Below are 16,494 nucleotides of genomic sequence, written 5' to 3'. Positions count from 1 at the left end.
GCAGCTGCCACCACCACCAGGGGTCACACTGTGGTGCCGCAGCAGCCGCCACCACCACCACGAGTCACACTGAGGTGCCGTAGCAGCCGCCGCCACCACCACCACCAGTAGTCACACTGAGGTGCCGCAGCAGCCGCCGCCGCCACCACCACCACCAGTAGTCACACTGAGGTGCCGCAGCAGCCGCCACCACCACCACCACCAGGAGTCACATTGAAGTGCTGCAGCAGCCGCCACCACCACCGGGAGTCACACTGAGGTGCCGAAGCAGCCGCCACCACTGGGAGCTACAGCTACGGGGAGGTAATCACTTACGGGGCAGAAGAAGGAGTTCTCGGTGATGTACCGCGCCATGGTGGGGTTGTCCGAGGACATGGCCATGATGAGCAGCAGAGCGTCGCGGGCCTGCTGGCCGATCAGCCCCTCGTGGTGGATGAAGGGCACCAGCAGCGAGAAGATGAGGAGGTTGGCGGCTCCCTCCTGCCCGGCAGGGTCCTGGAAGAAGAGCTCCAGGGTGGAGGGTTCCCGCGCCAGCGACACGCACAGCTGGTTCAGCAGCAGCACCAGGTTGTTTTCCAGCACCGGCGAGGCGGGCCCCGGGGAGAAGGAGCCCAGGAGGGCGACCAGGGGCCGCAGCACCGGCTGGTACCGCAGGAGAGGCTGGCGGGACTGGCTGATCAACATCTCGTACAGCTTCAACTGCTCCACCTGAGAGAGAGGAGAGGGTTAACACGGATCCGCGCATCCCCCACACACAGCCGCTGGGGGGCAACGCATCCATCCCCCCCCCCCCCACACACACCAGCCGCAGGGGGGCAGCGTACCCCTCCCCCCCCCTCACACACACAGCTGCCGGGGGGGCCGCACATCCATCCCCTGCACACACACACAGCTGCCGGGGGGCCGCGCATCCATCCCCCCTCCCCCACACACAGCCGCCGGGGGGGCCGCGCATCCATCCCCCCCCACACACACACATCCCCCGCACACATCCATCCCCCCCCCCACCCACACATCCCCTGCACACATCCATCCCCACCCACACATCACCCGCACAACCGCCGGGGGGCCGTGCATCCATCCCCTGCACACACACACAGCCACCGGGGGGCCGCGCATCCATCCCCCGCACACATCCATCCCCCCCCCACGCACACATCCATCCATCCCCACCCACACATCCCCCGCACACATCCACCCCCCCCCCCCACCCACACATCCCCCGCCACCCACACATCCCCCGCCACACATCCATCCCCACCCACACATCCCCCGCACAGCCGCCGGGGGGCCGTGCATCCATCCCCCCGCACACACACACAGCCGCCGGGGGGCCGCGCATCCATCCCCGCACACATCCATCCCCCCCCCACGCACACATCCACCCCCCCCCCCCACACACATCCCCCGCCACCCACACATCCCCCGCACACATCCATCCCCACCCACACATCCCCCGCACACATCCATCCCCACCCACACATCCCCCGCACAGCCGCCGGGGGGCCGTGCATCCATCCCCCGCGCACATACACAGCCGCCGGGGGCCGCGCATCCATCCCCCCTCACCCACACACAGCCGCCGGGGGGGCCGCGCATCCATCCCCCCCCCCCACACACACACATCCCCCACACACACACATACACCCCCCCCCCCACCCACACATCCCCCGCACACATATATCCCCCCCCCACCCACACATCCCCCGCACACATCCATCCCCACCCACACATCCCCCGCACAGCCGCCGGGGGGCCGTGCATCCTTCCCCCGCACACACACAGCCGCCGGGGGGCCGCGCATCCATCCCCCGCACACATCCACCCCCCCCCCCACCCACACATCCCCCGCACAGCCGCCGGGGGGCCGTGCATCCATCCCCCGCACACACACACAGCCACCGGGGGGCCGCGCATCCATCCCCCGCACACATCCACCCCCCCCCCCACGCACACATCCATCCCCCCCCACACACACATCCCCCGCACACATCCATCCCCCCCCCACCCACACATCCCCCGCCACACATCCATCCCCACCCACACATCCCCCGCACACATCCATCCCCACAGCCGCCGGGGGGCCGTGCATCCATCCCCCGCACACACACACAGCCGCCGGGGGGCCGCGCATCCATCCCCCGCACACATCCATCCCCCCCCCCCACGCACACATCCATCCCCCCCCCCACACACATCCCCCGCACACATCCATCCCCCCCCCACACATCCCCCGCCACCCACACATCCCCCGCACACATCCATCCCCACCCACATCCATCCCCACCCACATCCATCCCCACCACAGCCGCCGGGGGGCCGTGCATCCATCCCCCGCGCACATACACAGCCGCCGGGGGGCCGCGCATCCATCCCCCCTCACCCACACACAGCCGCCGGGGGGGCCGCGCATCCATCCCCCCCCCACACACACACATCCCCCGCACACATCCATCCCCACCCCCACCCAGACATCCCCCGCACACATCCATCCCCACCCCCACCCAGACATCCCCCGCACACATCCATTCGCCCCCCCCACCCAGACCTCCCCCGCACACATCCATCCGCCCCCCCCACCCAGACCTCCCCCGCACACATCCATCCCCACCCACACATCCCCCGCACAGCCGCCGGGGGGCCGTGCATCCATCCCCCGCACACACACAGCCGCCGGGGGGCCGCGCATCCATCCCCCGCACACATCCACCCCCCCCCCCCACCCACACATCCCCCGCACACATCCATCCCCACCCACACATCCCCCGCACAGCCGCCGGGGGGCCGTGCATCCATCCCCCGCACACACACACAGCCGCCGGGGGGCCGCGCATCCATCCCCCCCCCCCCACACACATACATCCCCACCCACACATCCCCCGCACACATCCATCCCCACCCCCACCCAGACATCCCCCGCACAGCCGCCGGGGGGCCGTGCATCCATCCCCCGCACACACACACAGCCGCCGGGGGGCCGCGCATCCATCCCCCCCACATCCCCCTTATCCGTGGAATCACCTTCTTGTCCTCGGTGAAGTCTCGCTGCAGATGCCACCTCAGCAGCCGCTCCAGGACGCCCTCCGATGCCACGTAGCCCAGGATGGGCCCGGGGCCCTCCTCCTCCCGGGGGCGGTCTTCGGCCAGCAGGCTCAGCATCTGGTAGGTGTTATTCCGCACACAGCTCAGGTCGTCTGGGGTCACACGGTCGGCGGATCCAGGACGCTCCAAGATTCGGAGAACCTGCCGAAACAGAAGTATGGTGGCACCGGGAAGAAATGGACGGCACCCCCCGAGGACGGCCTTTACCGGGACACGGGGCGTTTCAGGAAGAGCAGCCCCATTATGGGGCCCCATCACTCCGCTTACTCCCCCCACAGCTCATAATGAGGAGTCTCATGAAGAGCGCCCCCAATTCCACCCATAATCACTAACTGCAGACATGGAGGAAGACCCCGATGCAATCACGATAAACATCACAATGTGGAGAGAGGAACGGATGACTAAAGTGTTCACACCCCGTCACGTCCCGTCAGGAGACCATCAGCGGGACGACGTCTCCTGTGCATGCTCGTCTTCTGTCACATGCAGTACCACACCCCACCACAGCCGCCAGCCAATATTCCCATAAACTCCAATTAAACAGCGCCCCCACCTCAAATGAGTCCTCAGAGCCCCCACAATACTCCCCTTGACCCCCGTCTTCACAGGAGACCTTTACACCCCATCTCCACCTTGACAAAGACTAGTTATTACCGCAAAGCCGCCTACCGTTCTGTGTCTGCAGCTCTTATGCAGAGCTATGCGTCTCCATGGAAACAGGCAACACACAGTCCCTGTGTAGTCAGATCCTGCAGCCTCTCTCCCTTCTGTCTGCAGGGAGCTGCAGCCACATAACGGCAGGAGGATTCTCGTGTAGACGATTGGCGCAGCGGTGTCTTCTCATGTCGCACATTAGTCCCCATGTACATTGTGCGATCACATGACATCTCGCCCCTCCCCCATGGCTCACCTGGGACCAGTGGTTCTTGAACACCATGAGGCAGGTCTCAGGGTCGGCGGTGACCTGCGGCTGCAGGTTGGCGTTACGTCCAGACTTACTGCCCGACCCCCGGGGGTTCAGTTTACTGAGCCAGCTCATTGTTGTAGATGAGGATCTGGGGGTCACTGGATGTGGGGGCGTCAGAGCCCCATCACTGGAGCAGAGGAAATAACGAGGCGCCACTCATCCCGTCTGTGGAGTCAGAGGATCCATCACACGGCGATCACGAGCTGCGGAGAGAAGGCGAGATGAGAACCAGATGGCCCCCACTACACAGTCCTGGCCGCCCCCCGCCACCCCCACACACACTACACAGTCCTGGCCGCCCCCCGCCACCCCCACACACACTACACAGTCCTGGCCGCCCCCCGCCACCCCCACCCACACTACACAGTCCTGGCCGCCCCCCGCCACCCCCACACTACACAGTCCTGGCCGCCCCCCGCCACCCCCACACTACACAGTCCTGGCCACCCCCCGCCACCCCCACACTACACAGTCCTGGCCGCCCCCCGCCACCCCCACACTACACAGTCCTGGCCGCCCCCCGCCACCCCCACACTACATAGTCCTGGCCGCCCCCCGCCACCCCCACACACTACACAGTCCTGGCCGCCCCCCGCCACCCCCACACACTACACAGTCCTGGCCGTCCCCCGCCACCCCCACACACTACACAGTCCTGGCCGCCCCCCGCCACCCCCACACACACACTACACAGTCCTGGCCGCCCCCCGCCACCCCCACACTACACAGTCCTGGCCGCCCCCCGCCACCCCCACACTACACAGTCCTGGCCGCCCCCCGCCACCCCCACACACACTACACAGTCCTGGCCGCCCCCCGCCACCCCCACACACACTACACAGTCCTGGCCGCCCCCCGCCACCCCCACACTACACAGTCCTGGCCGCCCCCCGCCACCCCCACACTACACAGTCCTGGCCGCCCCCCGCCACAGTCCTGGCCGCCCCCCGCCACCCCCACACACACACTACACAGTCCTGGCCGCCCCCCGCCACCCCCACACACACACTACACAGTCCTGGCCGCCCCCCGCCACCCCCACACACACACTACACAGTCCTGGCCGCCCCCCGCCACCCCCACACACACTACACAGTCCTGGCCGCCCCCCGCCACCCCCACACTACACAGTCCTGGCCGCCCCCCGCCACCCCACACTACACAGTCCTGGCCGCCCCCCGCCACCCCCACACACTACACAGTCCTGGCCGCCCCCCGCCACCCCCACACACACACTACACAGTCCTGGCCGCCCCCCGCCACCCCCACACACACTACACAGTCCTGGCCGCCCCCCGCTACCCCCACACTACACAGTCCTGGCCGCCCCCCGCCACCCCCACACTACACAGTCCTGGCCGCCCCCCGCCACCCCCACACTACACAGTCCTGGCCGCCCCCCGCCACCCCCACACTACACAGTCCTGGCCGCCCCCCGCCACCCCCACACTACACAGTCCTGGCCGCCCCCCGCCACACCCACACTACACAGTCCTGGCCGCCCCCCGCCACCCCCACACTACACAGTCCTGGCCGCCCCCACACTACACAGTCCTGGCCGCCCCCCGCCACCCCCACACTACACAATCCTGGCCGCCCCCCGCCACCCCCACTACACAGTCCTGGCCGCCCCCCACCACCCCCACACACAGTCCTGGCCGCCCCCCACCACCCCCACACACTACACAGTCCTGGCCGTCCCCCACCACCTGCACTACACAGTCCTGGCCGCCCTGCCCCCACCACCTGCACTACACAGTCCTGGCCGCCCTCCCCCCACTACACAGTCCTGGCCGCCCTCCCCCCACCCCCACACTACACAGTCCTGGCCGCCCTCCCCCCTACCCTACACAGTCCTGGCCGCCCTCCCCCCACCCCCACACTACACAGTCCTGGCCGCCCCCCGCCACCCCCACACTACACAGTCCTGGCCGCCCCCCACCACCCCCCCCACACACACACACACACACACTACACAGTCATGGCCGCCACACCCCCACCCTACATAGTCCTGGCCGCTCCACCCCCACACACACATACACACTACACAGTCCTGGCCGCCCCCCGCCACCCCCACACACACTACACAGTCATGGCCGCCCCCCCCACCCCCACCCCCACACTACACAGTCCTGGCCGCCCTCCCCCCCCACCCCCACACTACACAGTCCTGGCCGCCCTCCCCCCCACCCCCACACACTACACAGTCCAGGCCGCGCACCCCCCTACATACACGCTACACAGTTCTGGCCACCCACCACACACACACGCTACACAGTTCTGCCCCCCCCACCACACACACGCTGCACAGTTCTGCCCCCCCCCCACCACACACACACGCTACACAGTTCAGCACCCCCACCACACACACACAATACAGTCCTGGACCCCCTCCCACACACAGTCCTGCCCCCCCCCCCCACAGTTCTGGCCCTACCACCACCCGCCCCCCCACACACACACACAGTCCTGCCCCACCACCCCCCCCCCCCCACACACACACAGTCCTGCACCCACCCCCCCACACACACACACACACACGATACAGTCCTGGACCCCCTCCCACACACAGTCCTGCCCCCCCCCCCCAAATAACGCACACAGTCCTGGCCCTCCCCACCCCACCCCCAAATAACGCACACAGTCCTGGCCCTCCCCACCCCACCCCCACACAGTCCTGCCCCCCCCCCACAGTACTGGCCCTACCACCACCCCCCCCCCACAGTCCTGCCCCCCCCCCACACACACACACACGATACAGTCCTGGACCCCCTCCCACACACAGTCCTGCCCCCCCCCCCCAAATAACGCACACAGTCCTGGCCCTCCCCACCCCACCCCCACACACAGTCCTGGCCCCCCCCCCACAGTTCTGGCCCTACCACCACCCCCCCCACACACACACACACAGTCCTGCCCCCCCCCCACCAACACACTACACAGTCCTGGCCGCCCCACCCCCCACACACTACACAGTCCTGGCCGCCCCCCGCTACCCACACACACACACTACACAGTCCTGGCCGCGCACCCCCCTACATACACGCTACACAGTTCTGCACCCCCACCACACACACGATACAGTCCTGGCACCCCCCCCCCACAGTTCTGGCCCTACCACACCCCCCCCCCCCCCACACACACACACACAGTCCTGCCCCCCCCCCAACACGATACAGTCCTGGACCCCCTCCCACACACAGTCCTGCCCCCCCCCCCCCCACACACACACACACGATACAGTCCTGGACCCCCTCCCACACACAGTCCTGGCCCCCCCCCAAATAACGCGCACAGTCCTGCCCCCCCCCCCCCCCCACACACACAGTCCTGCCCCCCCCCCCACAGTTCTGGCCCTACCACCCCCCCCCCCCCACACGATACAGTCCTGGCCCCCCCCCAAATAACGCACAGTCCTGCCCCCCCCCCAACACACACACACAGTCCTGGCCCTACCACCCCCCCCCCCACACACACACACAGTCCTGGCCCTACCACCCCCCCCCCCCCACACACACACACAGTCCTGGCCCTACCACCCCCCCCCCCACACAGTCCTGGCCCTACCCCCCCCCCCCCACACACACACAGTCCTGGCCCTACCACCCCCCCCCCCACACACACAGTCCTGGCCCTACCACCCCCCCCCCCCACACACAGTCCTGGCCCTACCACCCCCCCCACACACAGTCCTGGCCCTACCACCCCCCCCCACACACAGTCCTGGCCCTACCACCCCCCCCCACACACACACAGTCCTGGCCCTACCCCCCCCCCCCACACACACACAGTCCTGGCCCTACCACCCCCCCCACACACACAGTCCTGGCCCTACCACCCCCCCCCCCCCACACACACACAGTCCTGGCCCTACCCCCCCCCCCCCCCACACACACACAGTCCTGGCCCTACCCCCCCCCCCCCAACACACACACAGTCCTGGCCCTACCCCCCCCCCCCCAACACACACACAGTCCTGGCCCTACCACCCCCCCCCACACCACACACAAAGTCCTGCCCTACCACCCCCACCCCCCCCCCACACAGTCCTGGCCCTACCACCCCCCCCCCCCCCACACACAGTCCTGGCCTACCACCCCCCCCCCCCCCCCCCACACACAGTCCTGGCCCTACCACCCCCCCCCCACACACACACAGTCCTGGCCCTACCACCCCCCCCCCCACACACAGTCCTGGCCCTACCACCCCCCCCCTCCACACACACAGTCCTGGCCCTACCACCCCCCCCTCCACACACACAGTCCTGGCCCTACCACCCCCCCCCCTCCACACACACAGTCCTGGCCCTACCACCCCCCCACACACAGTCCTGGCCCTACCACCCCCCCCCACACACAGTCCTGGCCCTACCACCCCCCCCCACACACACACAGTCCTGGCCCTACCCCCCCCCCAACACACACACAGTCCTGGCCCTACCACCCCCCCACACACACAGTCCTGGCCCTACCACCCCCCCCCCCACACACACACACAGTCCTGGCCCTACCCCCCCCCCCCCACCACACACACAGTCCTGGCCCTACCCCCCCCCCCCCAACACACACACAGTCCTGGCCCTACCCCCCCCCCCCCCACACACACAGTCCTGGCCCTACCCCCCCCCCCCAACACACACACAGTCCTGGCCCTACCACCCCCCCCACACACACACAAAGTCCTGGCCCTACCACCCCCACCCCCCCCCCACACAGTCCTGGCCCTACCACCCCCCCCCCCCCCCCACACACAGTCCTGGCCCTACCACCCCCCCCCCCCCACACCAGTCCTGGCCCTACCACCCCCCCCCCTCCACACACACAGTCCTGGCCCTACCACCCCTTCCCCCCCCCCCCCCCCCCACACACAGTCCTGGCCCTACCACCCCCCCCCCACACACACACAGTCCTTGCCCTACCACCCCCCCCAATACACACACAGTCCTGGCCCTACCACCCCCCCCCACACACACACACACAGTCCTGGCCCTACCACCCCCCCCCACACACACACAGTCCTGGCCCTACCACCCCCCCCCCCCACACACACACACACACAGTCCTGGCCCTACCACCCCCCCCACACACACACACACAGTCCTGGCCCTACCACCCCCCCCCCCCACACACAGTCCTGCCCTCCCCCCACACACACAGTCCTGGCCCTACCACACCCCCCCCCCACCACACACAGTCCTGGCCCTACCACCCCCCCCCCCCACACACACACACAGTCCTGCCCTCCCCCCACACACACACACAGTCCTGGTCACTGTCCCCCCCCTCCACACACACACACACACACACACACACACACACAGTGCGGGTAGGGGGGAGCACTAACACAGACTCGTCTCTGCAAGACACCCCCCAAAAATATTGGCTCATCTGTGCCAATCCGAGAACCCACCCCCCCAGACTGACTTAATCCATGTGAATGCACAAATAACATCTGCATCCAGCCACTGCACTGTATACGGAGGAAGCACTGAGGATACATACAGTATAGGACAGGTATGCAGCTGGAGGAGATGTCATGTGTGAGGGAGGCTCAGGACACAATGACCTCTCATTCCTGGCTCTGGGTGTGTCCGCCATTCCTTCCTGACCTTTGTACCAGTGAGAAACCTCCTGACACCGCTGTGAAATCAATAGAAAATGTGGCAGAGCGGAGGAGGGGCGCTGGTGCTGAATAGTGGGGGTTAGGCTGAGTGCCCCCTATTAGGCTGCGTGCCCACGATGCATTTTTTAAGTGTCTCCGCAGCAGAAACGCTTAACCGCTTGGTAGAAGGTCTGCCATGTTTCCCAATGATAATAAGCACGTGCTGTGCACACGCTGCCGAAATTTCAGCTGCAGATTATCATTGCGGAAAAAAACGCAGCACTAACAATTATTTTGCGGAAGCACGGCGTTTTGCCGCCATTGACTTACATTAGAACGCATGGAATCCGCAGGCACAATCCGGAGCATTTCTGCATCGTGGGCACATAGCCTTATACTCCAGGACTCCACACCGAGCGCAGGGGAGACGTCTGCAGAAAGGCGACCAACACATCCATATTCTGAGCCGGAACACAGTGACCATGTGCGACCACAGAAGAAAAGGGGGTAAATCCCACCTGAACCCCACATTACACACAGACCGGGACAACACTGCTGGTCCCTACTGGTAAAGGAAGACAAGCCCACCCGGGTGACTGATAACTGACACAAGTGATGGTTAATGTAAATTCACAGAATATCAATAATGATCGGCATCTACAAACCTGGGATCAGCCAGAGACTATTTGCATGGAGCAAAGTAGTCATAGTGCTGTTTAGTATCATAGTGTGTCTGCACTGAACATGGAGCACAGAAAGCAGAGCAGAGTTATCTCAGGAGGTTAGAAAGAATATTATAGACAAACATGATACAGAGAACGGCCATAAGACGTCTCCGGCAGCCGGATGTTCCTGTTCCTACAGCTGCATATACAGCAGAGCAGCGCTCACTGACCGGGCAACAAATAGGAGTCATCTTCAATGTCATATGTAATGTCACCGCAGAGGAAAAACTGAAGCAACCGCAGGATTTTATTATGTAGAAAATCCACTTGATTACCAAATAATAGAGGTGTCAGCAGAGTCCCCTCCACAGAACAACACGTCCTAATGGCAACCGGAGGACCAGAGGGAGGACCAGAGGGACGCCCAAGGGGAAGAAGCACCGAGGTGCTGCTCCTCCACTCTAACACAAATCTTATATTATACTCCAGAGCTGCACTCACTATTCTGCTGGTGCAGTCACTGTGTACATACATTACTGATCCTGAGTTACATCCTGTATTATACTCCAGAGCTGCACTCACTATTCTGCTGGTGCAGTCACTGTGTACATACATTACATTACTGATCCTGAGTTACCTCCTGTATTATACTCCAGAGCTGCACTCATTATTCTGCTGGTGCAGTCACTGTGTACATACATTACATTACTGATCCTGAGTTACATCCTGTATTATACCCCAGAGCTGCACTCACTATTCTACTGGTGCAGTCACTGTGTATATACATTACATTACTGATCCTGAGTTACATCCTGTATTATCCTCCAGAGCTGCACTCACTATTCTCCTGGTGCAGTCACTGTGTACATACATTACTGATCCTGAGTTACATCCTGCATTATACCCCAGAGCTGCACTCACTATTCTGCTGGTGCAGTCACTGTGTATATACATTACATTACTGATCCTGAGTTACATCCTGTATTATCCTCCAGAGCTGCACTCACTATTCTGCTGGTGCAGTCACTGTGTACATACATTACATTACTGATCCTGAGTTACCTCCTGTATTATACTCCAGAGCTGCACTCACTATTCTGCTGGTGCAGTCACTGTGTACATACATTACATTACTGATCCTGAGTTACCTCCTGTATTATACTCCAGAGCTGAGCTCACTATTCTGCTGGTGCAGTCACTGTGTACATACATTACATTACTGATCCTGTGTTACATCCTGTATTATACTCCAGAGCTGCACTCACTATTGTGCTGGAGCAGTCACTGTGTACATACATTACTGATCCTGAGTTACCTCCTGCATTATACTCCAGAGCTGCTCTCACTATTCTGCTGGTGCAGTCACTGTGTACATACATTACATTACTGTTCCTGAGTTACATCCTGTATTATACTGTGTAACATACCTGGCGGCGTCCTTGCATGGTGGTCCATCTCCCACTGTGCAAGAGCGCGCACTTGATCTCCTGTCCAGAATGTCTCTCTGGCTTCCCTCCATGCTGTCTGTTTGTGTCTGTTTCTGCTGCTTAAGGGCGGCGCCCGATCACTTCCTGCTTTTTGTACCTGCTGTGGGTCACACCCCTTGTGCGTCCTCAGCCTATTGATGTCTGTCAACTGGTATATAACCCAGCTGCGGCAATCAACCCCTGCCTGAGCATAGTGTTTCATTCAGTGTGTGCTTGCACTCTGATGGTGCCAGGTCCCGTTCTTTGTCTCCTGCCTTGCGGTATCAGTTCCCGTGTCAGAACTGAGTCCTGTCTATGTCTCCTGCCTTGCAGTATCAGTTCCCGTGTCTGAACTGAGTCCTGTCTTTGTCTCCTGCCTTGCGGTATCAGTTCCCAAGTCTGAACTTAGTCCTGTCTATGTCTCCTGCCTTGCGGTATCAGTTCCCGTGTCTGTACTGTGTCCTATCTGTGTACCTTAACCTGCAGTCTGTACTCGTTCCTTGCCTGTTCGTTCCGCCTTCCTGGAGGCTGTATTTCCAGGCCAGTCTGAACACGCTCCTTGCCTGTTCGTCCTGCCTCTTTGGGGGCCGTATTCCCAGACCCGCTCCTGTATCCCGCTGCAGTGTCGGTCTCCTCCGTACACTCAGTTCCAGTCTGAACTCTCTCCTATCTTTTACCTGTTTTTTCTCTATGTCCGTTCCATTCCTTTTTCTGCAGAGTCTGAACTCGTACCTAACTCCTGCTCGTTGTCACTGTACTTCCGTTTGTGAGTTTGTGGTCCACTCGCTACTTCTCTGCAAGTACCCTGTGGGTATCTGGTTCTGCCTTTCCCTTCTAGTCTGTTCCGTGTGAACAGAGCCCTGTTCCCGCCGCGTCTGCGGTTTTCGCTTTGCTCAGCCCTGTTCCCGCCGCGTCTGCGGTTTTCGCTTTGCTCAGCCCTGTTCCCGCCGCGTCTGCGGTTTTCGCTTTGCTCAGCCCTGTTCCCGCCGCGTCTGCGGTTTTCGCTTTGCTCAGCCCTGTTCCCGCCGCGTCTGCGGTTTTCGCTTTGCTCAGCCCTGTTCCCGCCGCGTCTGCGGTTTTCGCTTTGCTCAGCCCTGTTCCCGCCGCGTCTGCGGTTTTCGCTTTGCTCAGCCCTGTTCCCGCCGCGTCTGCGGTTTTCGCTTTGCTCAGCCCTGTCCCCGCCGCGTCTGCGGTTTTCGCTTTGCTCAGCCCTGTCCCCGCCGCGTCTGCGGTTTTCGCTTTGCTCAGCCCTGTCCCCGCCGCGTCTGCGGTTTTCGCTTTGCTCAGCCCTGTCCCCGCCAAGTCTGCGGTTTTCGCTTTGCTCAGCCCTGTCCCCGCCAAGTCTGCGGTTTTCGCTTTGCTCAGCCCTGTCCCCGCCAAGTCTGCGGTTTTCGCTTTGCTCAGCCCTGTCCCCGCCAAGTCTGCGGTTTTCGCTTTGCTCAGCCCTGTCCCCGCCGCGTCTGCGGTTTTCGCTTTGCTCAGCCCTGTCCGCCGCGTCTGCGGTTTTCGCTTTGCTCAGCCCTGTCCGCCGCGTCTGCGGTTTTCGCTTTGCTCAGCCCTGTCCGCCGCGTCTGCGGTTTTCGCTTTGCTCAGCCCTGTCCGCCGCGTCTGCGGTTTTCGCTTTGCTCAGCCCTGTCCGCCGCGTCTGCGGTTTTCGCTTTGCTCAGCCCTGTCCGCCGCGTCTGCGGTTTTCGCTTTGCTCAGCCCTGTCCGCCGCGTCTGCGGTTTTCGCTTTGCTCAGCCCTGTCCGCCGCGTCTGCGGTTTTCGCTTTGCTCAGCCCTGTCCGCCGCGTCTGCGGTTTTCGCTTTGCTCAGCCCTGTCCGCCGCGTCTGCGGTTTTCGCTTTGCTCAGCCCTGTCCGCCGCGTCTGCGGTTTTCGCTTTGCTCAGCCCTGTCCGCCGCGTCTGCGGTTTTCGCTTTGCTCAGCCCTGTCCGCCGCGTCTGCGGTTTTCGCTTTGCTCAGCCCTGTCCGCCGCGTCTGCGGTTTTCGCTTTGCTCAGCCCTGTCCGCCGCGTCTGCGGTTTTCGCTTTGCTCAGCCCTGTCCGCCGCGTCTGCGGTTTTCGCTTTGCTCAGCCCTGTCCGCCGCGTCTGCGGTTTTCGCTTTGCTCAGCCCTGTCCGCCGCGTCTGCGGTTTCGAATTTGTCTCCCAGTCTGTACTGGACCCTACCCAGCCTGTGCTCTAGTCTGCCTGTTCCTGTATTCCCCGGTGTGGGTCAACAGCAGTGTCCGGAGTCTGACCTGGAGTAGACCCTGGTTCCTCTGCTCGGTTCCTCCCTGGTGCACTGGCGTCGTATGCCGTCGTGCGACCTTGGTCGGATCGGGCAGATACTTAGTTACGCCCCTCCAGGCACTCTCCGGTTCATGGCACAGTGGAATCACTACATAAACACGCACACGCCAGTCAGTCCGGGCGTGTGCATTACATACTGCAGAGCTGCACTCACTATTCTGCTGGTGCAGTCACTGTGTACACACATTACATTACTGATCCTGAGTCACATCCTGCATTATACTCCAGAGCTGCACTCACTATTCTACTGGTGCAGTCACTGTGTACATACATTACTGATTCGGAGTTACATCCTGTATTATACTCCAGAGCTGCACTCACTATTCTGCTGGTGCAGTCACTGTGTATATACACATTACATTACTGATCCTGAGTTACATCCTGTATTATACTCCAGAGCTGCACTCACTATTCTGCTGGTGCAGTCACTGTGTACATACATTACTGATCCTGAGTTACATCCTGTATTATACCCCAGAGCTGCACTCACTATTCTGCTGGTGCAGTCACTGTGTACATACATTACATTACTGATCCTGAGTTACATCCTCTATTATCCTCCAGAGCTGCACTCACTACTCTGCTGGTGCAGTCACTGTGTACATACATTACATTACTGATCCTGAGTTACATCCTGTATTATACTCCAGAGTTGCACTCACTATTCTGCTGGTGCAGTCACTGTGTACATACATTACATTACTGATCCTGAGCTACATCCTGTATTATAGCCCAGAGCTGCACTCACTATTCTGCTGGTGCAGTCACTGTGTATATACATTACATTACTGATCCTGAGTTACATCCTGTATTATCCTCCAGAGCTGCACTCACTATGCTGCTGGTGCAGTCACTGTGTACATACATTACTGATCCTGAGTTACCTCCTGTATTATACTCCAGAGCTGCACTCACTATTCTGCTGGTGCAGTCACTGTGTACATACATTACATTACTGATCCCGAGTAACATCCTGTATTATACTCCAGAGCTGCACTCACTATTCTGCTGGTGCAGTCACTGTGTACATAAATTATATTACTGATCCTGAGTTACATCCTGTATTATACTCCAGAGCTGCACTCACTATTCTGCTGGTGCAGTCACTGTGTACATACATTACATTACAGATCCTGAGTTACCTCCTGTATTATACTCCAGAGCTGCACTCACTATTCTGCTGGTGCAGTCACTGTGTACATACATTACATTACTGATCCTGAGTTACATCCTGTATTATACTCCAGAGCTGCACTCACTATTCTGCTGGTGGTCACTGTGTACATACATTACATTACTGATCCTGAGTTACATCCTCTATTATACTCCAGAGCTGCACTCACTATTCTGCTGGTGCAGTCACTGTGTACATACATTACTGATCCTGAGTTACCTCCTGCATTATACTCCAGAGCTGCTCTCACTATTCTGCTGGTGCAGTCACTGTGTATATACATTACATTACTGATCCTGAGTTACATCCTGTATTATCCTCCAGAGCTGCACTCACTATTCTGCTGGTGCAGTCACTGTGTACATACATTACTGATCCTGAGTTACCTCCTGTATTATACTCCAGAGCTGTACTCACTATTCTGCTGGAGCAGTCACTGTGTACATACATTACATTACTGATCCTGAGTTACCTCCTGTATTATACTCCAGAGCTGCACTCACTATTCTGCTGGTGCAGTCGCTGTGTACATACATTACATTACTGATCCTGTGTTACATCCTGTATTATACTCCAGAGCTGCACTCACTATTCTGCTGGAGCAGTCACTGTGTACATACATTACTGATCCTGAGTTACATCCTGTATTATACTCCAGAGCTGCACTCACTATTCTGCTGGTGCAGTCACTGTGTACATACATTACATTACTGATCCTGAGTTACATCCTGTATTATACTCCAGAGCTGCACTCACTATTCTGCTGGTGCACTCACTGTGTACATACATTACATTACTGATCCTGAGTTACCTCCTGTATTATACTCCAGAGCTGCACTCACTATTCTGCTGGTGCAGTCACTGTGTACATACATTACTGATCCTGAGTTACATCCTGTATTATACCCCAGAGCTGCGCTCACTATTCTGCTGGTGCAGTCACTGTGTACATACATTACTGATCCTGAGTTACCTCCTGTATTATACTCCAGAGCTGCACTCACTATTCTGCTGGTGCAGTCACTGTGTACATACATTACTGATTCTGAGTTACATCCTGTATTATACTTCAGAGCTGCACTCACTATTCTGCTGGTGCAGTCACTGTGTACATACATTACATTACTGATCCTGAGTTACCTCCTGTATTATACTCCAGAGCTGCACTCACTATTCTGCTGGTGCAGTCACTGTGTATATACATTACATTACTCATCCTGAGTTACCT

General features: G+C 60.5%; 1 protein-coding gene across 4 annotated transcripts in view; it reads right to left on the bottom strand.

Moving 5' to 3' along the window:
• The window catches only part of FHIP1B (FHF complex subunit HOOK interacting protein 1B), a 160,640-nt gene that overhangs the window by 62,795 nt on the left and 81,351 nt on the right, over nt 1-16,494 (bottom strand). For 3 of the 4 annotated variants that reach the window (XM_073661087.1, XM_073661088.1, XM_073661086.1), the window contains exons 2-4: nt 4,013-4,272; nt 3,022-3,243; nt 316-708 (exon numbers count right to left, since the gene is read on the bottom strand). In XM_073661087.1, the coding sequence (XP_073517188.1) occupies nt 316-708; nt 3,022-3,243; nt 4,013-4,141 (744 nt within the window). In that variant the 5' untranslated portion in view covers nt 4,142-4,272. The remainder of the gene's footprint in view (nt 1-315; nt 709-3,021; nt 3,244-4,012; nt 4,273-16,494) is intronic. The other variant, XM_073661089.1, reaches the window with a different exon arrangement.

Source organism: Phyllobates terribilis, unplaced genomic scaffold (genome assembly GCF_046119375.1).
Source record: "Phyllobates terribilis strain yellow unplaced genomic scaffold, ASM4611937v1 Scaffold_2__4_contigs__length_985480577, whole genome shotgun sequence".
Lineage (NCBI taxonomy): Eukaryota > Metazoa > Chordata > Amphibia > Anura > Dendrobatidae > Phyllobates > Phyllobates terribilis.
This window is presented reverse-complemented; position numbering and strand designations above follow the sequence as displayed.